Genomic DNA, 27979 nt, shown 5'->3' with positions numbered 1-27979 from the left:
TTGGCTGTGAATATAATATGCCAAATGTGTCAACATAGGGTTTTGCCTCTTTTGACTTCATATTTACGCTCTTGGATGTGCAATAATGTTATGAGATACTGAGTAGTTCATCTGGAATACAAACCGGCAGATCAGAGTGATACTTACTCTCTGATGGATTCCTTTGATTAGCTCCTGATGTGCTTCATGCAAGGTCTTATTGATTTCAGGTTTAAGGGGAAGGATATCAATATAGTCAGAAGCACGATTGCTGGACAGGTTATATTTAATGTCACTGATGACTCTTTTAAAGCAATGAAAGTGATCTTCTGGGCTTCCAGGAGCTCCAAAGGCCTGGTCTATTTCTTGCTGAGTCACTGCAAATAGACATAAAAATATATCAATGTCATGTGTAACACACTGCGAAAACTGCCCTGGTCCTATCAAGCCTCCCCTGAGAATAATCTGTATTTTATTACTCCGTGCAAATTACCCAACACCTAATTAACAGGTTGGATGCCACACTTGTTTACCATTTGCATAACAAAAATCTTTGATTTGAAATTGACAGCATTTTAACACATAGTTGAAGAGCTAGAAGTTCATTTTGCCAAAAATCTATTTTTCTCCCAGAAACACACAAAGGGGAGTAGTAGTTATTTTGAATGTACCTGATGTCAGGAGCTTCCTTGCTGCCTCTTTATCCAGCACCAGCAGACTGTATTCCTGCAGAATGTCGTGTAGTCTTTGCATCGTCCCTAACCACTTACTTTTAGCTTGCTGACGACGTGATGGGTCTCTGCTGAATATGTCTCCATAATATGTGCTGCAAGTTGGAGGAAGTAACATAATAATTTCTCAAACATTTACCAAATGTCATACATTTTCTGCAACATTATTGAGTTTGATCTAAACAAAATAAATGATGTAGAATGTTGTTTGGATATATGATGCTATTGAGTGATCAATATAACTAAAGACCATATTGTAATTCATAAGTATTTCAATGTAATTTTTGTGTAACATTGAGGTTAGTTTTTATGTACCATTATTGGGCTACATTTCTATATAATTCCATTTTATGCCCTTTCCAGTAATTCTTCTGACGTCACATGACCTTGCTTTATAAACCTCAGTCACAATTGAGGTAATAGTGTTAATATGGACATTGGGCAGAAAATATTACCAAATAATGTATAACTGCTATTTTTAAACTTAGTTCCGAAAAAAGGGACAGAGTCTTCCCTCTAATTACACCACAAGTAAGTAAAACATGTACAAACTTATACTTGTCCCTGCAGTTTACATGATATTACCATACGTTTACAGGCATATGTTTAAAGCATTTACCTAATGGCTTGCAGCCTGTACACACTAGGTACACAGTTCTCATCCAGTTTGAACCACTGAGTTAGTAGGGTGAGATCTCTGTCATATTTAATGGATATTTTTTTCTGAGTAGACTCAAACATGTCTTTTTCATCTGGATCTTTAGGTGCCTCATATGCTTCTGTAATACCCTGCGTTGGTTTCTCATCTGGGGCAATGAGTTGTTTGTCTGACTCAGTAGATATACTACCATCCTTCAGAGTGGATACCGCTTCCTCCGCTCCATTAGGTTTCATGGTACCAGTACCGGTGATCCTTTGCTTTGCTGCTCTCATTGTTTCTAGAATGGTTTTGATTCCTTCAAACGTTTCTTTAGCTAATGTAGCTGGAACAGTCACCTGGTCATACTTCTGGCCTAGAAAACACTAAATGTGAACAACCAATTAGTGATGAGATATTGCAAAGCTTAAACACAGACTATGATATATCTGCATAAAAACTATATATATATATATATATATATATATATATATATATATATATTAAACATCTACGTAATATTCAGCATAAGATAGATAATCACAGTGTACCAAGACACTTCTCTTCCTGTCACAATGCCAGTCCCGAGTCCTTACGTTTTAAAGCCATAGAACATGTGGAAATGAATGTGAGAGGAGGAGATCGATTACTGAGATTAGCCCAGAGGGAAACCTTCTGGAATTATACTCTTAATACGTTTGTGCCCTGGGGATTAAATGAAGGTTGTGAAATTACACCTTTTTTATGAAGTGTTAAATTAGGCTTTTGTTTTTATAGGTTTGTTTCCGAGAAAATACTTTTATCTGTTTTTATTAAGCATGTTTTTTTACTAAGCATGTATAAATTCAGTATTACTGTTATGTATAGAGACTTGTTAATCCTGAATATAAGGTTAATATGTGCAACTACTTAGAAATGAAGTGAATGAGTGGAGTGTGTTCCACCTGTGAATTAATTAGTAACATTGACACAAAGATCCACACCTCCTGACGAAGTCCTTAGAGATGAAACGCGTAGAGGTGTTTGTGGATTCTCTTTGACTTAGAAACTGCTTCAGATTGAGCTGTCCGTGTCTGGAGATCAGAACTGAGCTGTTGTGTTATATATGCCTGAAAATATTTACCATCTGGTACGTGCAATTTTATTGTTTGAAATAAACATTTTACTTGGTTAATGCACCATGGAAGCGCCCCTGCTTATTTGATTATATATATATATATATATATATATATATATATATATATATATATATATATATATATATATATATATATGTCTGAAATTTACTTCACATATTCTAAAACCTGCATTATTTTAATAATTAAATATTTTTTCATTGTCCTATGTTTGAAAACATCATATAGGCAGGTAGAAGAAGAGGTCACAATAACCGTGGACGGAACATCCAGGGAGATATATATTTTATATTAATAGATGTAAAAAAAACTGAGGTTACAGCAACCCCAAAAATAAGGAAAACCAAAAAATTATTGCTTCTGTTTCTAGATTAGGTCATGCTACTGCTAACTCCATTAACCGAAGTCTATGAGCAACTGTAACCAACAGATTGAATAAGATTTATTGGACAAATCGTGAAAATATTTGACTCTGGGATTAGACTTCTACCAAGTACACAAACTACTGTATATCTCTGCTGGGAAATGAAGATGTAGTCTTACGAAAAAGACCACGTTTCCTGCTTTCTGGCATTCCTGAAGAGTCTTTAGGTGTAGGGAAGCCATAACGTGATCATTGCTGACTCCATCCTTTAAGCCCCATCTCAGGTCAAACATACGGAATTCAAAACCTTTTTCCTTTAAGTTAATGTAGAGATCTGGATAACACTTTTCAAATAATGCATTCCTTTCTGGATGGGAATCTGAACAAAGAAATAACAAAATATGAAATATACAATATGCTTTCATTTCAAAAATTTCATTTTTAATAAGTAATTAGATCATATTTTCTTAAGAATAATTAAGAATAAAGAATTTAAATTAAGAATAGTTCGTTTTCAGTGTGCAATAGTACAAGTTAGAGATAAAGTTATGCTAAAGAAAGAACGGTGTATAATATAACAAAGACAAAAATAATTACAACAAAATTATGTAAATTAATTATATTTTCTTTTGTGTTATTTTTATTGTTCTAGTTTTGGTTTCTTATATTTGGTATGCTCAAACATAAATTAAGTTTCCTTCTGTATTACACCTATGTCCTTTATATCATAATCTGATTGTTTTTACTGTACTTGGTTTTTAAATGCAGGAACCCCTTTTAAACATTCCCAATAGCTCTGTTTTGTCATATGTACTTAAGGAAAGGTCCCACCAGGGCCGCAGAGAGGGGGGGGGGGGGGCGGGTACTAATTACCCGGACCCGGGCCCGGGCATGTCAGGGGGCCCGGCCCGGGCCCTTGCACTGCCGATTTTTTTTGTTATTATTATTATTTTTTTTAGAAACAAATTTTTTTTCTTTCTTTTTTTTTTGCGGCGGGGGGTGCTCGGTCGTTGGGGGGGGGGAGCAGGGTAGTTAAAAAAAAAAAAAAAATACTCACGTGATCGCGGCGCCGGCATCCCTCCTCTCTGCTGCTCTGTGCTCCATTCAGACTGTCTGAATGCCGGGTGTGACGTCATCATATCACGCCCAGCATTCAGTCAGTCTGGAGCAATGGAGCACAGAGCAGCAGAGAAGACCAAGGGAGAAGAGAGAAGAAAAGGTAAGTGAAGGGAGGAAAATGAGGGGGGGCACAGAGGGGTTAAAAAACGGGGGGGGGGGGGGGCAGCATGGCAGGGGTTAAAAAATGAGGGGGGCACAGAGGGGTTAAAAATGGGGGGCAGAATGACAGAGGGGTTAAAAAAAGAGGGGGGGCAGAATGACAGAGGGGTTAAAAAAAGAGGGGGGCAGCATGACAGAGGGGTTAAAAAATGGGGGGCACAGAGGGGTTAAAAACGGGGGGGGCAGCATGACAGAGGGGTTAAAAAATGAGGGGGGCACAGAGGGGTTAAAAAATGGGGCAGCATGGCACAGTGGGGTTAAATAACAGGGGTCAGCATGGCACAGTGGGGTTAAAAAATGGTGGCCAGCATGGCACAGTGGGGTTAAAAAGGGGGGAGGCATGGCACAGTGGGATTGAAAAAGGGGGAGGGAGCAGCATAGTATAGTGTGATGAAGGGTAGCCAGGTGAAGGGGCAAAAGCAGCATGGAGGGCGCAGTGTGATCATAAGGCATGGCGATGATAAAGGGGCACATTATTGTAATATTGGAGCTGGAGGAAGGCCTAATTATTAATCGTGGATGGTATTGATTTAACGCCAGGGTTGTTTGGAATTATCTAAATGTCCATATTTTTTTCAAATAGAGCCCCCAGCATTCCAGGATCCAGACAAGCCGCAACTAAAGAAACATGCAGCCACAGGTGGTGAAAGTGAGAAGAACAGGTAGGAGAGAGCAGGACAGTATGTGAAATGTTGTGATTCTAGTAGGGACAATGTCAATTTTTGGTGAGTGTTGTGCCCAATGTAAGGTGCAGGCCAAGACTGAACTCTTGGTGTACACACTGCATTTTTTCTATACTACCAATGTGCTAGATGTCCTGAAAGTCAGGAGTGCTTGGACATATGCGACGCTCGGGCGAATTGAGAGCCTAGCGATTTTGATGTGTTAGCCACGCCCCAATGGCAGATTTGCCACGCCCCCTAATGCATGACCACACCTCAGAATTTTTTTTAGCACGCTCAACTATAAGGGGGCCCCATGAATTTGTTGTACCGGGGCCCTGAATTCCTCTTTGCAGCCCTGGGTCCCACACTAGTGTCACATGACTCATTCTGAATACATTCAATGGTGAAATGCGTAGCAGTCTGATGAAGTAATCAATATGTCCATTTTTATCATACATAATTTAATTATGTTATTATTTTTTGTCATACATATGACTATGACAATTACAGTCTATACATATACTATTACCTTGATATCCTCCACAGATATATACCATGAAAACCTTCTTCCTTGCTGTGTAAGGAAAATTAATGTATCCTTGTATAATTTTGTGCTCGGTGTCAGAAAACCTCTCAAACTCATCTTCTTCTTCATCATTATCTATATATTTATTAAGGTAACCTCCAGATGGCTTCTCCAGTACACCAAACTCATTGCATGCATCGTTTTCATTTCCATTTTCAATAAGCAAAACTTCCTCTTCTGTTTTTGCAGCATTTCTAGTCAGCTGTGCCTCTTCCTGTAATGTAGTTTCTGGTTGTGTAGTACCATACGTTGAGATGGTCCACGCTTCTGTGTTAGTTCCTCTGTTCGATTCAGGACTTTTAATGTGCAGTGCACCAAGTAAACTAGAGGGGTCGTCACGATTTGCAGAGCTGGCGCTCTCTTCTTGTACAGCTGGTCTCTGCCGGGACTAAGCAAAGAATAGAGGGTATATTTACTAGACTGCTGGTTTGAAAAAGAAGAGATGTTGCCTATAGAAACCAGATTCTAGCTGTCATTTTGTAGAATGCACTAAATAAATGACAGCTAGAATCTGATTGGTTGCTATAGGCAACATCTCCACTTTTTCATACTCACAGTTTAGTAAATATACACCTAGGTGTAGATTACTTAGCAGCATTTGGAAAAAACATATCATCATCGCCATTTATTTATATAGCACCACTGATTCCACAGAGCTGTACAGAGAACTCATTTACATCAGTACCTGCCCCATTGAAGGGAGAGAGAGACTAGGGTCAATTCTGATAGCAGACAATTAAACTACTAGTAAGTTTTTGGAGTATGGGAGGAAACCGGAGCACTCGGAGGAAACCCACGCTAACATGGGTTGTCTCTTGTTATTATGTATGTGTGTTGAGGTTTCTGAAGTTCCCCTACAGAAATATGGCTGTTTAATATTTATGAAAATGTGTCCGTAACACAGCAATTTCCAAATGTACAATTACTCTATATAGAAAGAAAAGGTCACATGGGAAGATGAGCCAAGCTCAGCTCCTCAGCGATTGTCCTTTATAGTGGACCTCTAACAAATATTTATGGTAGTTTGTGTAAGGAATGAGATAATACCATTTTAATGCCCCTCAGACAACAGAATGGTTATAACCCTCACCCTGCGAATGACACAGAAACACTTGATGGAGACCTTAGTATCAATGCCAAGGTCTGCTCCTGGTGATCTTAGACAAGACAAGTTATCTTTCTATATCCTGGGCAGGAGACTGAACTGCCTGATGGTGCAGTATAAAACATCTACAGGGAAAAATCACTGACATTACCTTTAACAGAAAAGACTCCGTGCTCTCCAGAATATATTGATTTTCATTTCCTGGACCTGACTCATTGCTGACTCTTTTTACCCGCCGGTGATACATGTTATTCTAGAAAAAGAACAAGTTGGTACATTGAGTTTTTCATTCGATGAGCGCACACAACATTAGAATGACACCCTGATGTACTAATAACTGGAACTTCCCCAGCTTAAGTCTTTTCCTGCCCATTCCCATGGTCCTCAAATGTGAAATCAAATGTCACATTTCTGCCTATCCAGTGTCCATTACACAAATAATCGATATTTGGAGAACTTTTGTAATAACAATATTAACCCTTAAAATTATTGCATAAATAACACATTTTTACCAACACCTACTTCAGTGCCTCATGCCTCAGTCATATCACTTTTCTCATGAAAATTGCTTCAGCTCACACTATGGTTGCTGTCTGTAAGCACAGGCTGCACTTTAACCATTCTGACACAAACCAATATCACCAATGGTTGATCATACTCATATAACAAATACGGTACATATGTTTTATTTTGTTTGATATATGGGCCATGTACACAGCAGGTGAATGAGGCACACTGGACTAAAAGACGTTGGAAATATTAAAAATGTATATATTGTTTATATTATGTAACTTTACTGAATAAATCACAACTATTATTATTCTACTTTTACAAGCTATCTCACCTGCTAAAAACATACAAATTGAGCATTTTAACCACCAAATCATAGCTTTAAAAAAAACCCTTACAGTGATTTCTGTTTTAAATATTAATTTTACTTTGCGCCCTCCCTTTCCAATAAGAGTAATTTGGTGTGGGTGCCTCCCTTAGGAGAGAGCTCTGTTGGTCATCTGCTGCTTGGCTCTGTCTATAGCAAAGAAGATCCAACTGATCAACTCTAATACATTGTGTCGGATGTTCACTGATATGGAGAATGTGACCTTTATTCTAGCAAAACTGGCAGATTAATCAAACATAAAAGTTGCACTTTACTGTATATATTAAATGAACTATAACAGGTTTGGAAACAGTTTTAATGTTATAATAAATCATTATATTTTATGCCTTACTTTAAATGTTTATCTCATACGTAATACCTGCGGCGTATTTACTAATCAAACATCCATTGTGGATGCTGTCAGAACATGTACATCCAGACAAAGGATGACTAACAGTAACCTTTAACATAACTCATATAGAACATGCACAGGTGCTGAACACAACAGCCTCCATTGCAACTATGGAAATATGTCACACTCTTAATAACCAGAACTTTCTGGTCCCTGTAGCCATATACATGTATAACACATTGGGCCTGATTCATTAAGGAAAATTTAAGCAAAAAATTAGGTAAGTTTTCTTACTCAAGTTTTCTGGTCAAACCATGTTGCAATGCAAGGGGTGCAAATTAGTTTATTATTTTGCACATAAAGAAAGTACGGTCTGTTTTGTCATGTGGCACACAAATACTTGATAGCTTATTTATACACTGAAATTTAAAGTTGATCTAGGACATGCCTTACCCCAAATATAAATCTGCCATCATATTTTACATTTACCTCCCCCTCCAATGCAACTTGGTTTTGCTTTACTCTTGCTTTGTCTTAACTTTCCTTAATGAATCAGGCTCAATAAGTGCATTAATATGGACACAATAATGCCAGTGCTGTATAATTGTGATTGCTTTAGGTATATTATATCAGTATAATTCACTTTACAACAGTGACATTAATTTCATGCTCTCTGCAGAATAAGGTCATATCTACATAAATTAGACTTTGAATGCACAAAGTATCATTTTGTGTGACAAAGTGACCATGCTACCATCTATATGTAGGGCCACATAAGGAGTATGCCTGGCTATTCAATAGTATGAGGCAGTAACAAATAGCACACCAATATCCCTTACAAAATCAGAAACCGTTGTATATGTGTAATGTACAATGCATACTGCCAGGTGGAAAACAATTGTAGCAAGATTTACATTTTTAAACTAGTTCCTTACATATTGTGGGTCCCTAAAATCTGCTGTCTGAAAAAGTCTCCTCAATGTAAGCTATTATAGGCACACCCCTGAGCAACGGGTAAGTGTCTGATGCAGGCACACTGGTTACCTTTAAATGTGCTTTGATCTGCATATTGGCCTCTCCACTTATTTTCTTATAAGGAACATTCCAGTGACAATCTTCCAGCTAAATGAAATAATAGATTTAAGTAAATACATTAAAGAAAAATATGCTTTTTCTTCTGTGTTCATCGAACCAAAAATTTTGAATTACAATGGACTAGACACAGACTAATCTATTCCAACACAAACACACCAAAATATATTTTACTTTATATTTATCATTTGAACATAAAACACTGGACATTTATAACAACAAATCGGTAGATTTACTAGAGCTTCTAAAAAAGTGGAGGTGTTGCCCATAGCACCAAATCATATTGTAGAATGTACTAAATAAATGATAGCTAGAATCTGATTGGTTGTTACAGGCAACATCTCCACTTTTCCTTTTCAGAAGCGTTATTAAATCTACCCCTAAATGTCGGTCCCTTCAATTCTTTTTATTTCATTAATTAGAGGTCAATCCCTATTCTCAACAGCAATATAGATGCTTGATGATGGTGAAAATTCCATATTTTAATTGGTCGATTAAACTACTTCATATGTGAAATCTCTTTCATTGTCCTACATAAATTCTGTTGTAGGCACTCCTACTAAACAACTGAGAGTCATAGAGTGATATGTGACAAAGAGTAGGGATAAGCAGCTAGTTAATCTTGGAATAACAATGAGGAACATTCTTGGGAATGGGGTAGCACTGCATATGCAGCCAAGGGTGACATATGGGGAAGGAAGGCTCCTAGTCACACTATACTACTTGATTACTTCTATATTCAGAGGATGAGCAACACCGTAACAGGTAATTAAATAAATGTGTATTAACCAATTCCATGGTATAATAACCTTTTAAGACAAGTCAGAGATGTCTAAACAATGACTAAGAGGAGCAGGATCGTTCCTGTCATGAGGTGACATGAGCACCTCAACTAGGGCTCTAATAATTTTGGAATAGGCAACAGGTAACATGAAGTTTACTCAGCCTATAAACAACACTACCATTTTCATTGTCAGATTTAGTAATATACCTATCCTCACTTTTATAGGATTCTATCCACACTAATTTTCATAGAGTTAATTACATTCTTACCCATACGATTTCAGTCTACAGATAATATACAAGTGTTAGACCCCCTAATACGGTGTATAAAATGTTCCATAACGGTTTCATGAATTGCAGCATCAGGAAAATCAGTCAAAGTTATTTAAAAGAAATAAGAAATTTGATCACTAAATAGGAATTAGGAACTAATTATAGAAATTGAAGTATTCAATACAAACTGCAACATTTCAAGGACATCTCCAGTTTCAGAGCCACCAATCTCATGGCTCCATAATGGAAAAATCTATTTTTGATCGCATATAATATCTCCTTGGTAAGCTACTTATCACTGAACCAGACATATCTTATGTATGTGCATTACTCATTGCAGGGGGGACGCAGGATTAACAAAGTGCCAAATTCTACTCTATATGTATAACATAAAGTCATCCTTTTTTATTTGTAAGGTGTCCAAACTCAACAGTCAACAGATAATACAAAATATAAATCAGAAATAAACAAGAACATATGAGGTTGACAAAAGAGGTGTAGATGTGAGACAGAGGGTAGAGAGGGCACTGTTCATAACAGCTTACAAGCTAGAGGGAATGCTGAGACATTGGGACTCTAGATTGGAGATTGGTAATGTATCTGGTAGCACACCAAGTAGTATAAGGTGTGGGCAGGCTATAGGTAGACTAGAGGAGGATTTTGAGAGAGTGCTTGAAAGATTGAAGGTTGGCGAGAGTCTGGTAAGGTGGGGTAGAGAGTTTCTATAGTGAGGTGCAGCACAGGAGAAGCACTGAAGGCAGGAGTGAGAGGTGGTTATCATAGAGGAGGTAAGTGCAGGTCTGAGGCAGATCTAAGAGGACGAGAGGGAGCGAAGGTCAGATGTACACAAGAGAGGTGTTAGTGAGGGCTTTGAAGGTGAAGGTGCATGGCTTAAATTGGATTCTGGAGTTTACGGGAAGAATGTGAAGGGATTTGCAGAGTGATGCAGCAGATGTGGAGGGGCAAAAGGGGAAGATCACTCCCAAAGGTTGGAGTAGTCAAGGCAAGAAATCATAAGAAAATGGATAGGGGTTTTGGGAAAGAGAAGTGAGAAAGGGGTTGCAATGTTTCGAAGGAGATGACATGACAGTGCAATGGACTAGAGGTGTGGAGAAAAGGTGAGGGTAGAGTCAAGATTGACACATATAAAAGACAACACATATAGTAGTTTATAAAGTATATTCATGTTGCTCTATAATAGTTCACAACAAGTGTCTAATAAGTAAGCACTAGAAAAAAGTTTGGCCCTGTTCGTAAAAAGACAAATTCCATTTTCATATCCTTTCACACTTACACTAACATCTTTCACACTATTATGTCTATTGAGTGATCGCTGATTGTCAGAAATCTGGTTAGAGAAAAACATGTCCTGGACAGATGTTGCTCCTTGCCCAGACCAGCTGCTCCGCTGTAAGATAAAGAAAAGAGACATGGGTTTGCAAACATTTTACACATATCCTCTATAATAGCATTAGGCATGTCTATAAATATGAGTAAGGCACAAGTAAATTTGGTTCCAAAAAAGACATAGGGCGATTCATTAAGGAAAGTTAAGTAAAAAAAATTGAGTAAGTAGTCTCCTGGACAAAACCATGTTACAATGCAAGGGGTGCAAATTAGTTTTCTATTTTGCACCTAAGTTAAATACTGTCTGTTTTTTTTATTTTTAATAAATTTGCAAAAATCTCCACAAAACATTTCTCACATTGTCATTATGGGGTATTATGTGTAGAATTTTGATGGAAAAAAGGAATTTATTCAGTTTTGGAATAAGGCTGTGACATAACAAAATGTGGAAAAAGTGAAGCGCTGTAAATACCTTCCGGATGCACTGTACTTGCTGTCCTGTAAAATCTCCCCCCTGGGAGATCCCGGAAGGAAGGTCATAGGTAATAGGTGATAAGAATATGAGGGGGCATGGTGAGGCCATTGCATCACTGTGGCCCTCCCACTGCTATGAAATGCCAAAATTCATGGTAGTGCATAGCGGCGGTGGGACTTGATGATGAGAACTTGCATAATTAATCTACCCTCCACCACGATCAGGGAGGATGCATACTCTTCTGAGACGACTCCCGGGAAATTATATATATATTATGTTTTTTAGCTTTCATACTGTTCCAGTTGTTACTTAGATTGGTACGATTTATGGCAGGGGTTCTTAATCTTTTTTGTGCCATGGACCTCTTTGGGAGTCTGGCAGTCTATGAACCCCTTTTCATAGCCCTTGTACCTATGGACCCATTTTTGTAGCTTAAGATTCCCTGATTTAAAATGTTATTGCATCTTCCTTTCTTCCATTTTGGTGACTTTCAATAAAGGCTACCATATACGTCTAGGTGCACAGAACTGCACAGTGAGGTACTGTACTTACCCTTATTGTGTGTGAGATGACTGTAGGGGACATTTTGCTAATAGGAGGGAAGGTAATGGTCTCTTTCTTTTCCTGAACAAAAATACAAAATAAATATTATTTCTTTTAAAAACAGCAATATATTCATAGATATACATGCTTTATTGGGATGAGGCGCTATATGCAACTGACCACAGGGTTACAGTCATGTGGCCTGAAAAAAATACATTTGCAATCATGGTCCATGGCCTTCAAAGTGAACAGTTTATTAAGCAACGTTATGAATGTGCACTTTCCCATTAAAAGGGGAACTAGAATGACTATAGAATCACAATGACATTACTATTAATAACCACAAAGGAGGGAGAGCAACAGACAAAAAGACAAACATAGTCCAGGCCTCTACTGCACTGTAAAATAAAAAGATCACGTGCTACAAGGATCTAACAGTAAATGTCATACAATTCATGATTAGATCAAAATGACAAAGAATCTATTTTCACTGCCAACTAGCAATACCCTTCAGATTCTTTATACTCATCAGTGTCTTCTCTGACTCTTCAGGATCTGACTTCAAATGAATGCATTGTTTCTGGGTCCTATAACTACATCAGGTCTTGTATAAAGCACACACATATTTTGGTATCCCTATATACTTAAGGCAAGTAGCTGTAAAATTGTTTTCATCCTGTTTGGAAATAAATGGATTTTGGATATCTTCTTTATTACAAATACATTTTTAACGTGTGCAAAAGTAGATGTCTGCATATTCGTGTATGTATATATATATATATATATATATATATATATACACACACACACACACACAAACACACACACGTACACACACGTACACATATATACATATACTGCAGTATAGAAGGGCTCTTGATAACACAATACACATCACATCATCCTTAATAAAGTAGCACGATACATAAAAAAATAGGCCAAAAGTACTTAAACTATTGTGTAGGCAACCCCTTTCTCAAGCCACTTGGCTATATATAGATATATACCTGTATATTATAGATATATACATATTGTGACAAAGACACTGGAATAGTACACTTGCAGGCAGATATATTAGTCCCAGGTTTCTAACCTAAATATTTTAAATCCCCAGGGACAGTGTCTATATTTGGGAAATGCTTCCGAGAGTGATGTTCAGCTTTAGGAAAAAGCTGGTAAGGGTCCCTGGGGTGTATATGGAGAGAGAAAGGTGGGCTCCATTTACAAGGCCCAGTCTGAGTCCTCTGTTCTGCTTTCAGACTGATTAATGCAGGCACCTGTGAGCTGTGTTTAAAATGCTGGTAGGCAGTGGGTTCAGTCTCTCACTACCTGGGGAAAGGGATTGCAGAGTCTCTGTCAGAGGAAGCCTGATCTTTGCTGTGAGAAAACCGTGCTGGAACTTCTCATGTTGGTTTTAGATTGTTAGTCAGGAATGCCGGGCAGGCAAGGTGTTTATTTTTAAGTTTCTTTTATTTTCATGCTTAATAAAGGTGGACTTATGCATTGTCTCAGCTGCTACACACTACTCAACCCTAGGAGTGAACACCTATTCCCCTACCCCAGATATACAGTGCTTTTTTTTGTCATAGAACTCACTGGAACGGAGTTCCGGCACCTTTTTTTCAACGGATTTTCCAAGTTTTAAAAGTAACTTTTGAACATTTGATGTTCGGCCCACATGGACTTGAATCGCCCTGTCGAGCGTAGCAGGTCGGCGGCAAAGTCATTAAAACAGTGCATGCGGGCTGCTTGTGTGTCGAGTCCGATGCATGCGTACTTCGTCCGCGCTGGTTGTGATGGCGCTGCTCGACTTGTGGCGCTGCTCGACTTGTGATTGGTCGTGTGGTCGCGCGCTGAGTGCGGGTGGCGACCACTATGTTTTGCTATACAACTGACATGTGTGGATGTGTGTACAGTGATTCACTACGTGATGTGAGTTCTAGCACATATATATATATATATATATATATATATATATACACACATACACACACATCTATATACATACACACACAAGTCACGTGACTATATAGATTACAATAATTTAAAAAAAGTACCAGCATGAGACAAAGTAGGTCCCAAGACACAAATGCTGAAAATAAGGTTGTCGTGTATACAAGAGGACAAATGACCTAGTGGTGTCTCTTTCTACTCAAGTAGCCTCTTTCTACCCAAGTCCTGTGTAGATGCAGCTCATCATATTGGGGCTGAAATATGCTGGGTGTCTTCTTTCTAAACTTATTTATTTTAGATTTATTTGAGATCTATTTTAGATTTATTTGAGATCTACATAAATGAATGTAAGCTGCGACATACAAACAGCAGAATGACAAAGTTACAGTTTAGTAAGCTGTTAATGACTGCAAACATTACATTGCACTCTGATTGCAACAGGGATTATACGATTCATTGTTTCACTATAATCCATGTAACCATATTACTTCTTGGTTTCAATGCCAGATATTTCCCAGATATGCAGAATAATGTCACCTATTGCTTAATGGAAACAGATGGCCTATTTCCCATATTCGTGTCTAATATACCAATTGAAAGGACATTGTTATGCTGTATTACATTATAATTCCCACATCATGAAAACAAAACTATAATAATAATAATAACTGTTGCAAAATAAAATGTCAGGTAACATTTACTCCTCTGTTCTAACATACCCCCCCCAACATTGGCCTGCTCTGGAACTTAGACGAGAGAGCCATGATGCTTTGGACACATGTCCACACCACCCCAACCTCTCCTCCCACCAAACTCACTTGAATTGCACTCATTGGCCATGTCCCCGCTGATTATAGTGATCGGGGACATATCTCCCAACTTCCCAGATGTCAGCACAAATATGTCAACTATTGGGACTGCAGGACAATCTCTGTAAATTGTAAAAGACCCTCCTATACAGTTGGAAGAATATCTGAGAGTCTCTGTAAGAGACCTGCACACCAGGTAGCTTGCACTCTATGATATCTGTTGCTTCTTCAATCATTTAACCTGACTTGTATTCCAAAGCTATTGTAGAGCCCCAATGAAAGGTTGCCCTACATTCACTGCTTTAGGCTAAATCCAGGGGTCACTTCTCTTGGACCTCTCTGCTGCCTTAAACACCATGGACCACCCCCTCCTTCTGAAGACCCTTCTTTCTCTCTGCCTCTCTGGCACTGTCCTCACATGGTTCACCTCATACCTTGCCAACCGCTCCTTCCGTTTTCACTCCTGTCTCATCCTCACCCCCCTCCGTCCTCTCCGTTGGAGTCCCTCAGGGCTCTGCTCTTAGCCCTCTTCTTTTCTCACAGTACACTACTTCCCTGGGCGATCTCATCTCTTCCTTTACTATAACCTCTACAACAATGACATTTAACTCTACATCTCTACATCTCTTCTCCTGACCTTCCCTCCCCCCTCCTCTCTCGTGTTTCTGACTGCCTTTCCGCCATCTCCTCCTGGATGTCTTCACATTTTGTCAAAATCAACAGTGCTTAAACTGAACTCATTGACCTAATTTTCCCTCCTTCCAAATCTTCACCCCACCTTGATCTCTTCACCACCGTTAATAACACCACCACCATATCTCCCGTTCACCAACTCCGCTGCCTGGGTGTCACCCTCGACTCCTCCCTCTCTTTTGCTCCCCACATTCAATCTCTTGCCCAATCCTGTTGCTTCCAACTACGGAATATCGGCCGCATCCGGCCCTTCCTTTCTCAGGATGCCGCCAAAACCATTATCCACGCATTCATCATTTCCCATCTTGGTTACTGTAACTTTCTCCTCACCAGCATCCCCTACTCCCATCTCACCCCCTTTCGCTCTATTCTCAATGCGGCTGTGAGACTTATCTTTCTTTCACTAAGCTCCTCCTCTGCCTTGCCTTACACTGACTCCCTTTCCCCTAAAGAGTCCTCTTTAAACGCCTCACTATCACCTACAATGCCCTCTCCCATTCCACTGCCCCTTATATCTCTAACCTCCACTTCATTCACACTCCCGCCTGTTCCCTGCGCTCGGCCAATGATCGTTGCCTCTCCTCTGTACTGATCACCGCATCACACGCTGGAATTCAAGATTTCTCCCCTGCTGCCCCCCCTCCATTGGAACGATCTCTCTCTCTCCATTCGTCTGTCCCCTAATCTGAGCACCTTCAAGCGGGTTCTCAAAACCCATCTGCTCCTCAAAGCCTACCAGCCACCCACCTAACGTTCTCCTCACCTCCCACTTCCCTGTTCGTGCTCCTCTTGCGCTTGATCCCTTCCACCGACTCCTCTAGTGCCTGCTGGCTGTTTCCCCTCCCTTTAGTATGTAAGCATTTATGAGCAGGGCCCTCTTCCCTTCTGTCTCAATACCATTTCTTCCTCTCCAACATCACTGTACTTGCTATGCTTGGAGATTTTGCAGTCTTGGGGGTAAATGTATCAAATAGCGATTTTTTTTTCAAATCGCTGATATCTGGCGACTTTGCTAGGTAAATTTAAAGCGGCAATGGCTGTAAAGGCAAAACTTGCCTTTAAAGCTACTGCAGCTTCAAATTTCAAATTCACACACTACATTATTCAGATTTTAACATGTTGAGGCAAAATAAATACTTTTTAATTACTTTAGAGAATAAACACAGACTTTCCTTCATCTTTTATTGTTAAGAACATGTGTGAACTGCCCGAGTCTAACCAGTGCAGTTCTGAGCAGCATTTCGTTACATATAAATCATAAAATCATGACTGCTGGGTTAGTAAATTGCATTCCCAACAAAAGAGGAAGACACAGACAGTAGACAACATTCCCAGATGTCCTAACAAGCCGCAAGTCGAATGTGAATCTGGGTCTTATGTGGGAAGACAACGAGTCCCCACCCCAAGTCCACATGACCAATTTACAGTATCTCCGCCATCTAAATATTGCCACTTAGTAATGATATACTATCCATAATGCAAACAAACCCTTTGTGTTACACCAAATGATTACCAGGCATAATGAACTATTAGTGTGACAGCTAATTATAGACTTCATATAGCAGTGTGTATCATGTAAATCTAAATCACCATAGTTGTTGTATAGCATTATACCTGTACTCAAATGGAAACAATTGTTGTACTTTAATACAGACGTACGTGATTTCATTTTCCGCTTGATTTATAAAAAAATGCAAATTGTGTTCACTTTTCGTACTAAGATGAATCGGGCCCACAATGTACATAGTGTGTTGCAGTATACATGACAAAAATGACAAAAGCAAGTTCATTCTTTAGAATAAAATAAGAAAGAAGTCCTGATGACCCAGAGATTTTAATGGATATAATCAACACTAAAATAAGTATACATGTGAATAAATATTATTTGTATAAATGGTACGTTGTAATGTCATCACATATTCACAATTAACTGAATGTATCAGGAAAGCTTCCCTTTCGATTCTCTCACCACCTTGCATCCATTATAAAAGCAGCCTCACAGGGGCTCATTTTTTGATCATGAAATTTCTACTTATCTTTAATAGCCTTTATTATTTACACTAGTGTATTATTGTTTACAGGCACTCTCGTAAAGAATAGCTGTATAAATAGTGGCCTAGGGAGATAGTAGCAGTTTGTGTTATAAGGAAGACCATATCCCATACAAAAAATATTTGTAGGCACCCCAGAGTTACATAACTTGCATTGAAGCACACTGCTTTGATAATAATAATAATAAGAATAAGAATAATAATAATAATAAGAATAATAATAATAATAATAATAATAATAATAATAATAATAATAATAATAACAACAACGAATATATATATATATATATATATATATATATATATATATATATATATATATATATATATATATATATATATACATACATAAATACATACACACAGGTGTAAAACTACCTGTGTAAAGGAACACTTAATCTGACGTTATAATTACATTAACACACCTCCCAGTTTAGTATGTGACTCCACACAGGCTGGTTTACTTACTTTTTGCACATATTTCCGAGGGGTGATCCCTTTCATATAAAGTGTCCACATCCTTCTTCAGCTTGTAAATGTCAGTACATCACTTATTATTACTCACTGTCAAAAATACTACTAGATGCAGTCCATGAGGAATAATCTTTATATACAGGATAAAAAATAGGGAAAGCACCGTTATATAATGTTAGCTCCCATGGAGAAACACGAACGTGTGTGCTGGTTTTATGGTATTATTTAGGTTCAGTGAAAAGATCTGAGCTGAAAAAGATTAAAAGCAGCACATTATAAAATGCTTGTCCTACAGGACATTTAGCAGAATCTCCACGTACAGTGCGCGTTACGTGACAGGTCAGATAATTGCTTATGGATTAACAATTGTTCTCAATACTTCAGAATCCATATATCAATTTGTCCACAATGTTCATTCTACCTTATTCAGCTCGGCAGTGCCTTGTGATAAGCAGCAACTTGTACAACTTTACCTGGGTGCTTTCCCCCAATTAATTTGCTGAAAAGTGAGATTCGCTGCTCTCTGTGTCAGCTGAAATAGAAAGTGATAAACTGATAATCTACTTGCTCAAAACAAATGTGCAGCAGGTATCCTGTGACAGTTGTGCTTTGCCTGGTGAGTTGCTCTTTTTGGAACACAAGTATTTTGGATAGCTTTAGGAAGTACCTCACTTGGCTGATAATCTTCAGAGACCCGCTGGATCACCATAAGAAGAAAAATCAGTGTCAATTTCACCTGCTGAAAATCTTTAATGGATGGAATCCAAGGAAAGTTCCTTTGTCATAACCAAACTAACGTCCTCTTAGCAACACACACACTTTACCTGTTTGTGTTCCCTCCTGGAGGGCATCACAGCTCTGCTGCTAATTACACACCTCCCACACCCACCCCCTCCATTTACTTAACAGCAGGTCAGAGCTGTCACTCATCTAGACCACAATGGAGGAAGTGGCATCACTGCATTCCCACAAGTTATTCTGTCCTTAGAACAAGCTTACATTATACAATACAGCACTGAGCTTGTTTATGTCTGCCAGATACAGTCAGGAACAATGACTGTAACACACTTCTTAATGATACACTTCTTTTCAAATAGGTAACCAGCATTGCCAAATAAATTAAAGATACATACTAGACAAAAAAGATAAGCATGAACAATTACAAAACATGGTTTCTTGTGACATTTAAAACAAATAAGTAGCACTAAAAATTATTTATTTAGTAACAGTTATTTATATTTTATAGAGAATATTTACACATTCACATCAGTCGCTGTCTCGGTGGAGCTTATAATCTATATTCCCTACACACACACACACACACAGTGGAGCGCAATTTTGTCAGACACCAATTAGCTTGCCAGTAAGTTTTTGAACCGTGTGGGAGGAAACCAGAGTACCTGGAGAAAACTGACGCAAACTCACACAGATAGGGTCCTGGTAAGAATGGAACCCATGACTCCAGTGCTGTGAGGCAGCAATGCTAGCATTAAATTTAAGGTGTTACAGTAGATGTTTGTATTAGTTATTGGTAATATATCTGTATACAAACTTCTTATCTTTTATAGCCATACAGCCAAGTAAGTATCATCAAAAATACGAACACAACAAGATGACATTGTATAAAATAGTCAATGATCACACAACTAATATTGTACTAATTTGAATTTTGTGAGGGAGGCATACCCTTGGTCAGGGGTGGGCTGGGGTGGGGGCCACAGGGGCATTGGTCCCCCGGGCTTCTCAGTCTGACCCCTGTTTGGTACGCCGTTGCTGCACATTGTCTATATCCGTCAGCCCCTTCGCACTCATATATACTACCCTTTAAGTTGTAGGCAGTCATTTGCATCGGTAATTGTGTTCAATGGCATAAGGTTCATTTCAAAACACGCGTATTATTTCACACAAGATATGTCCTGCAAACAGACTTACGTCTGAAGTTGAATCGGGCCCTTTATGTTTATTTAATGTATGAACAGTGGTGGAAGTGGGGGTGTATAGGGTGGTATGCCATACTGCCACTTCTCCTACTGCCTTCATTGTAACACTATCAAATTCCATTTACTTACATTCCCATTACATTATTCACACAACCACTTGTAATTTTCCATACCACCACTTCTAAATTTCCACTTTGACAACTGTGTATGAATGTTCAGAAACAAGAAAATACTGGGATTTAATACATCAGTAACTTTAACTTTGTGGCAATCGGTGGTAATCGTTAATACAATTACCACTATTCCGACATCCACTTCACCTACAAAAAACCCCCCGAAAGTTTTAAAAAGCGATGTTAATATTTATTAGACTTACCTTTAACATCACCGATGGACCTAAATGCTGACCGCAAGTGATTTTGATTGAAGAGGTGTCCGCACTGCTATTTACTGTCATCGCGACTTGTATTCATCTGAATTTAAAGTGGCAATGTCGGGCCCCCGCAGGTTCAGTGTTTAAACACTTAACCCGACATTGCTTCCACATCAATACAGCAGGTGATTTGAGCCAGGTACTTCATTACTTGATGATTAAGAAGTGCTATCATCTATACAAAAAGGTTTGCCAGTTCGGTCTGGAGCATTTAGGTATGTGTGGACTCTAGGCCAAGGAGAAAAAATATCCGTAAAAATCTCGCAGAAGAAACTGTTGCTGCTCATCAGTCTGGAAAGGGCTCTGTTTTTCAAACAATTCAAGGCCATCGTTCTACAGTGAGAAAAAATATTTACAAATGGAGAACATTGCAGCTAATCTGCCAGGAGTGGGTGTCTCCAAAAAAATATACTCAAAGTTGAATTACGATGCTCTGAGGAACTGCAAAGTACTAAAAAAGTTACATTAGGGGTCTACAGGCCACTGTCAGCATGGTAAATATTAAGGTTCATGACTCTACCCTCAGAAACAAGATTGAACAAGTATGGCTTCAATGGAAGAGAAGTCAGGAGAAGGCCTCTGCTCTCCAAAAACATTGCAGTGCAGCTTAAAATTTGCAAAATTGCATCTCAATGGAAGGTAAGACTTCTGGAACAATTTCCTCTGTATAGACAAGACCAACATGAAGTTGTTTGTTATTAATGCACAATGTAATGTTTGGCAGAAACCAAAAAAACATATCAACATAAAACTGTTGACTTGAGGTTGTTTTGCAGTCTCAAATCATGGACACCTCGCTATCATTAGTCCATCATGAACTATTCTTTGTACCATAATACCAAGTACTAAAACAGCAAGTATTCTAGGAGAAAATGTGAGGTCTTCTGTTTGATAACTGAAGCTTGGCTTAATTTGAATCATGTAGCAGTAGAATGACCCCAAGCATAACCCGCAATTCTACTACTGAATTATTAAAAAGAAAATAATCAATTTTGCAATTGTTAAATCAAGGTTCAAGCCTCAAACCCAAATGAAAAGCGGTGGCGGTACCTTAAGAGAGCTGTGCATGAACAAATGCTCTCTAGCAACAATTTGGATCTGTGAACCACCAAAGCTAGACACACATTGTTTTTCCAAAGGCAGCTGAAAGGACTGGGAATTGGGCATGTACCTTGAAATGTGCTTAAGGGATAAGCAGGCACACAAATAAAGAAGAAGTGCAGATCCACATTTTTGTGGTGATTAAATGAGCCCTAGATACAAAGAATGATTCGTTTTCAGACCCATGCAAAGAATAACGTCTTTACTGCGAATACAGAAAAGATAAATATAAAAGAAGAACATGGTATATATTACAATAAACCATCACACAGCAATTAACAGGTTCCTGGATTTAACTAACAGACAAGAAATACTGTCTGGAGTTTCATTTGAGTAGGTAAAGTACCGTTAAAGCAGCACTGTCTATGGCTAAAAGGTTGCAAATTACAGTTTTCTATTCAAATGGCTTGTAGTCTGTTGTAGATATAAAATGTAAACGCTTTTTGCATTTGTTACTTTCTATAGCTTTATATGTGCATATGCTGTAAGTAAAAATATATTGTGGTAGTTTTCGTTCTGTATAAAATAAGAACTGAAGAGTTGGAAACAAGATATGCGTGACAATGTGATATCTTATTTATTCTGTTTTAAACCTGTAATCCAGCTATGTCAAGATATAACTATATACTAGCTGCTGACATTCGGGTGACAAAGTAAATCAAACAAAATCTTTAAATATATATAAAAGATTAGAAAAAAATAAAAAAATTCACAATTCAAAGTGGTTTTTTTTGTTCTTATAATAAAGCAGTTTTTTACTTTTAGCGCTGTGATCCTTGTTCAATATGCTTCCATGGGGAACATATCGCTGTCAAATTATACTGATGCCAATAGCACTTACATGGAGCAGTAGTGAGGGATGCAAATACAAAATTAAATAAGTCAAAAATGTTACAGGGATATGAGAAGTGGTGGGAGTTTGCATACATGAACATAAACGTTTAGTAGGCGATTCCTGGGAGAAGCCTTGTTTCTCTCATATGTCGCTACCCAGGCTAACATCACTTTGTACAGGAATTGTTTCTGTAAGACACAGAAAGAAACTGTATTGATAATAAGTCAGGCCATGTTTAAGTTACTGAGTGGCGGACAAGTCAGTCTACAAGGTTTTAAGACATAAAATGATCTGGAGTTGGAGGGTGGCGTAAGAAACAGACTTAAAGCAATGTTATGCAATCCCTGTTTGCTTATGGAGGTAGTTGTAGTGTGTTAAACCTAACTCCTACCTAGCAGCAACCTCAGTTCAACCCCTGATTGTGACTTAGTTTCTTCCACCTCAGGATCCTGTGGGTTAAAATGATCACACAGGTCACCCTACACATGTAAGTTTGACAACAATATACAGTGTGCAGTTAAGTTTGATGAAAGGAGTTGGCATAAGATTGGATAAATAAATGAGATAACTTTATTTATTTACAGCCTCTTATCTTTCTCCTCTCCAGCAGAAATCACTTAGCTGCTGTAAGTTACTACATTTAAAATCACTAAACACCTCAATACACAGTGTCTCCTTACAAAAAACGTGCCAGTAGTAATCACATTATAATCTCACAGATTGCAGTACATCACTTTATCTAAGAGCTGACAAGAAGCCCTCATAGGCTTCACTGAGGGCTTTCGGCAAAGCTTCCCCATGCAAAGCATAAGATGAAGCAATAAAAGGTAAAGAGGGTGCTGTAGAGGTGTTTTTTTTTTATTTCAAATAAATGTATTTCTAAAATGGTGCGTGTCTTATTGACAGTCATCTCTGGTACAGGTCACAGTCGGCCCTGGGTTCCAGGACATGCTGGCATTTGTAGTTCACCAAGTGCAAGCATGCCCTGGCAGCCATGGGCATGTTGGTGCTTGTAATACTACAAGAGCTAGCATGCCCAAACACTTAATGGTGGCCTGGGCATGCTTGGTCCTCTAGTGCACCGCTGACAAATTACCCACACCCACCGCCCCTGGGGGCTGGTTATACCAAGGGGGAGACACATTGTCTTAGGACCTCAACACCTAGGGAACCCAGCGTTGTACTGATCAGCCTAGGGCTGCTTGGTTCTATGGCAGGGGGACCCCATGACTGTGCTGGTACTGGTAAATTTGGGGGAACCCCATTGTTTTTACCTGGTCGATTTTGTCTGTACTAGCCTAGGGTGCCAGCTCTACGGCTGGTTGGGCTCTTTTTTTAATGAACTATTTATTTAGGGATGCAAATTACACTTGCACTGTCACTTTAATTGCAACAGCAATGCAGCTGGGGGACTCCCTGACAGTGCTGGTTGCTGTATTATCAAGTTATTCGGAAACATTTATGAAAAATGAAGAATAATTAACTGTGCAAAAAAGCTCATTACAGTCAATATTTTTTCAAACTGTCTTCATTTAGTTTTAAAGACATGATTTATAAGTCCTGCCTGCCACAATAACAATGTGTCCACTTTCCCGGCTAGACAAAGTAAAAATGATCTGCCTGCAACGCTCAAAACAAACTCACAGGTAGAGGAAACAAGTCTGAAAATGATTTAGTTAGCGACAGTATTATATTCCTACCAGTACCATAATCACCTGTCAGAGCTATATCAGATTGTCACAGTATTATCCTACCAGTACTATAATCATCTGTCAGATCTATTTCAGATAGTCACAGTATTATCCTCCTACCAGAACCATAATCATCTGTCAGAGCTATATCAGACAGTCACAGTATTATCCTCCTACCAGTACCGTAATCACCTGTCAGAGCTATATCAGATAGTCACAGTATTATCCTACCAGTACTATAATCATCTGTCAGAGCTATATCAGGTAGTCACAGTATTATCCTCCTACCAGAACCATAATCATCTGTCAGAGCTATATCAGACAGTCACAGTATTATCCTCCTACCAGTACCGTAATCACCTGTCAGAGCGATATCAGGTAGTCACAGTATTATCCTCCTACCAGAACCGTAATCACCTGTCAGAGCTATATCAGATAGTCACAGTATTATCATCCTACCAGTACAATAATCACCTGTCAAAGCTATATCAGATAGTCACAGTATTATCATCCTACCAGTACAATAATCATCTGTCAAAGCTATATCAGATAGTCACAGTATTATCCTCCTACCAGAACCATAATCACCTGTCAGATCTATATCAGGTAGGCACAGTATTATCCTCCTACCAGTACTATAATCACCTGTCAGAGCTATTATCCCCCTATCAGTACCATAATCACCTGTCAGAGCTATATCAGGTAGTCACAGTATTATCCTCCTACCAGAACCATAATCATCTGTCAGAGCTATATCAGGTAGTCACAGTATTATCCTCCTACCAGTACCATAATCACCTGTCAGAGCTATATCAGAGAGTAACAGAATTACTTGGACTTAAAGACATTAAGATTACATGAATCCGCTTTTATTCTCACCATACAAACCCTGCTCTAGATAACGTGATAATTTTTTTATGGAAATCCCTCTGACTTTGAATGGACTCACACAATCTGGCATCTCACCTTCTAACCCTGTCACCCACTAATTGTAGAAGGCTTACATTTCCTATTCGCTGAATTTAGAGTTATATTAGAATACAGTTAAATGTTTTCCAGAGCTTTACAGTCATTTCTTAATGCTGAAAACCATTCATGAAAGGCCAAGCAGTTTTTAGCTTAACTACATTGTTTTACCAATTGACTGTTTTCTCTACTTTGCACTCGCACACCCAAAAGAAAACGAATCCTATATTCATCCAAAGCATTGTAATGATAAGAAACAAATAAAAAAAAAAAAAAAATCTTATTTTGGGACGGTGGCATTTTAAACACTGGAAAAAAATGCACATAACATTATAAATAAGAAAAAATTGATAGTCAGAGAAAAATACCTTCTTCAACCTAGCTGATGAAGTGTGGCATCTCCGTATCCCAATGACTGTATTGTCTCTAAAAAGTTTTAGTCTGACTTCATTTGCCTTCCTGTGTGTTATGTTAGCAGTACGACTCCTCTGAATATTATCCATATTCTTTCTCTATGACTCCTGGTTGACTAAACTTATAGTTATGGAGAAATCTGTAATAGACACAAAAGAAACAGACAATGTAGTCACTTTAAAGGGATAAAATAGCGGTAATCAGTGTCAATGTGTATTCCCACGTATTGTAATACGTGTACTGTAAACAAGTACAGAGATAGACATTAGCAGGTTATAGCTACAATCCTAGGTAGTAGCAGGTATGACAAGTCTTAGCATATTGTAATACATGATTATTATAAATAACTATTGATAACTGAACATGAGAATGAAAATTAGGTTTAGTCTGTGATATCTTACATCAATTGTATACTTAGAAAAAAATCTAAAATTATAATTATGTCCTATGATCATAGATTAATTTTATGAAGCAATAGCAATAAAATGTAAACATTTTCAGAACAATCTATCCATATATCTTTATAGACTTTGTGAACACTGTCCTTAAACTTTCCCTGGTTTAGCAAAGCACACATATTTGGTTCATAAATAGGAGATTGCTGAATAGATTGTTATATTTCATGGTGCACATAAGTAATTTATTCAGCTTTTTTGTATTTAAAACAAAAAAATAACACCACTGTATCTTGAAAAATATTTTGCAATTTAACGGACATATCATCATCATCTTTATTTATAGCGCCAGCAAATTCTGTAGCACTTTAAAATTGGAAACAAACACAGTAATAAAACAATACTGGGTAATACAGACAGACAGAGAGGTAAGAGGGCCTGCCCTGTGTGCAAGCTTATAAATATGGGACATAGCAAACTACAAAAATGTTTATGATCCTGAAAGCATAAAATGTTTCATATCATCAATCAATCATTTTATCCTCAAAGTCCTTTAATCCTCAGTTATTAATAGTCAATAATTATATAAATTGAATACAGCAAAAGCACTGTGTAATATGTTGGCCTTATATAAAGGATAATAATAAAAAAAGAAAATATGAAAGAGTCCTACATCTATGTCCCTTAGTTAGTACAGGATGTTCTTACATAATTTTGATTGGCTGGTCTAGTAATTAAGTTCTACCCTGTCCGTGACATTTAAGAACCGCAGTTTACCATTGGTCTACACTAGAGATGGCATTGGCTGTTGTTTCCAGGCTCTGCAGGGTGATAGGCTGCCACCTAGTGTAGATGTTTTATATACATGTGTATTATGATCAGATCAATTTGAAGAGCTGAGGGTACAGTTATTCATTTGCACTATGTTTTTTATTTATTGAATAAGAATGATTGATTGAAATGATTATGATGAGTACAGCACTCATCATAATCATTGCTTGAAAACAAATATATTGTTAAGGACAGTCATAACACATACATTTACTTAGTACAACACAGGCTTAACTACAAAAAAATAAATAAACACTTGACACTGTTCATTACAAAAGATAATTTTATAGCTCAATAGATTTATTAGTCCCAGAAAGTTATTTAGTTAACCTCTAAGGATTTCATTATGAAATGCTGTGAATGTATTAAATGAAACATTAATGATCATACCCCATGTGCTGATGGATTCTATTGGGTTTCATGTATAAATGTTTTCTCTGCACATATGAAGAATGCATTGTGGGAAAATGTGTCAAAGCTTAAGGGATTTGACGGGTACTTAATCATCACTCATAGGAACATCGCTGTAAGATCAGACTGGTAGGATTTAAAAAAAACTGTACACTGCTTTCTACATGCCCAAAGTGATGCCCAGGACCGTAACTAGGGCTGTGCGACAGGGGCGACCGCCCAGGGCGCAACGCTGAAGGGGGGCGCAATTTCGGAATATTTTAGGTTAATTTGGTTAAAATTGAGGGCTAGGGGGGCGGCATTTGTCTTTCTCGCCCAGGGCACTAGAATTCTAAGTTACGGCTCTGGTGATGCCCAATCACAGTGAATATGACCTTACTTTTAGAAGTGGAATAATTACTGTGACTTCCCTATCTGGCTGTCTCAATATTTAAATATATACTTTTATGTAATAGTAAATATAACTTACCTTTCCTTCAGAGGATAGTGATGGTAGTTACCCCTTGTGACTTGTTACTGTCACATCAGAATGAGCAGCGATAACTTTGGATTATTGTAGTTCTATGGTGAACTCCCTCTGAAAGATGCTGCTTGTTGTGCACGCCAAGTGTCAGGAGCTGACTGATGGAAGAACGGTAGTAGTCTGGGAAGGCTTGGTTTATTCATTCCTATGGAAACACACATAATACATGGGAGGGAAAGGATGAGGGGAGAAGGCCGGACTCAGTAAATATCCCTTTCAGACGCTCATTCTGCATT

General features: G+C 38.2%; 1 protein-coding gene across 1 annotated transcript; it reads right to left on the bottom strand.

Annotated features, from left to right (window-relative positions):
- Positions 1 to 63: 63 nt before the first annotated feature.
- Positions 64 to 27979, bottom strand: LOC142105195 (uncharacterized). Its single transcript, XM_075189519.1, has 11 exons — positions 27690 to 27979; positions 25538 to 25722; positions 12233 to 12304; positions 11153 to 11266; positions 8755 to 8832; positions 6633 to 6734; positions 5320 to 5764; positions 2990 to 3226; positions 1330 to 1723; positions 651 to 805; positions 64 to 356 (listed from the first exon to the last, which is right to left on the bottom strand). Exons 2-11 carry the CDS (start codon positions 25670 to 25672, stop codon positions 64 to 66), a joined length of 2025 nt encoding a protein of 674 aa, XP_075045620.1. The 5' UTR covers positions 25673 to 25722; positions 27690 to 27979.

Source organism: Mixophyes fleayi, chromosome 1 (genome assembly GCF_038048845.1).
Source record: "Mixophyes fleayi isolate aMixFle1 chromosome 1, aMixFle1.hap1, whole genome shotgun sequence".
Taxonomy (NCBI): domain Eukaryota; kingdom Metazoa; phylum Chordata; class Amphibia; order Anura; family Limnodynastidae; genus Mixophyes; species Mixophyes fleayi.
This window is presented reverse-complemented; position numbering and strand designations above follow the sequence as displayed.

Bases quoted from the DNA above. Each gene is read 5' to 3' on its own strand.
- LOC142105195 (XM_075189519.1), bottom strand. From the start codon at position 25,672: ATGGATAATATTCAGAGGAGTCGTACTGCTAACATAACACACAGGAAG. The intron at 6,735-8,754 runs GTAACCAGTGTG...TTCTTTTTCTAG, and splicing joins AGATCAAAGCACATTTAAAG to AATAACATGTATCACCGGCG. The intron at 1,724-2,989 runs GTAGTTTGTGTA...AGTGTTTTCTAG, and splicing joins TTTCCCAGCAGAGATATACA to GCCAGAAGTATGACCAGGTG.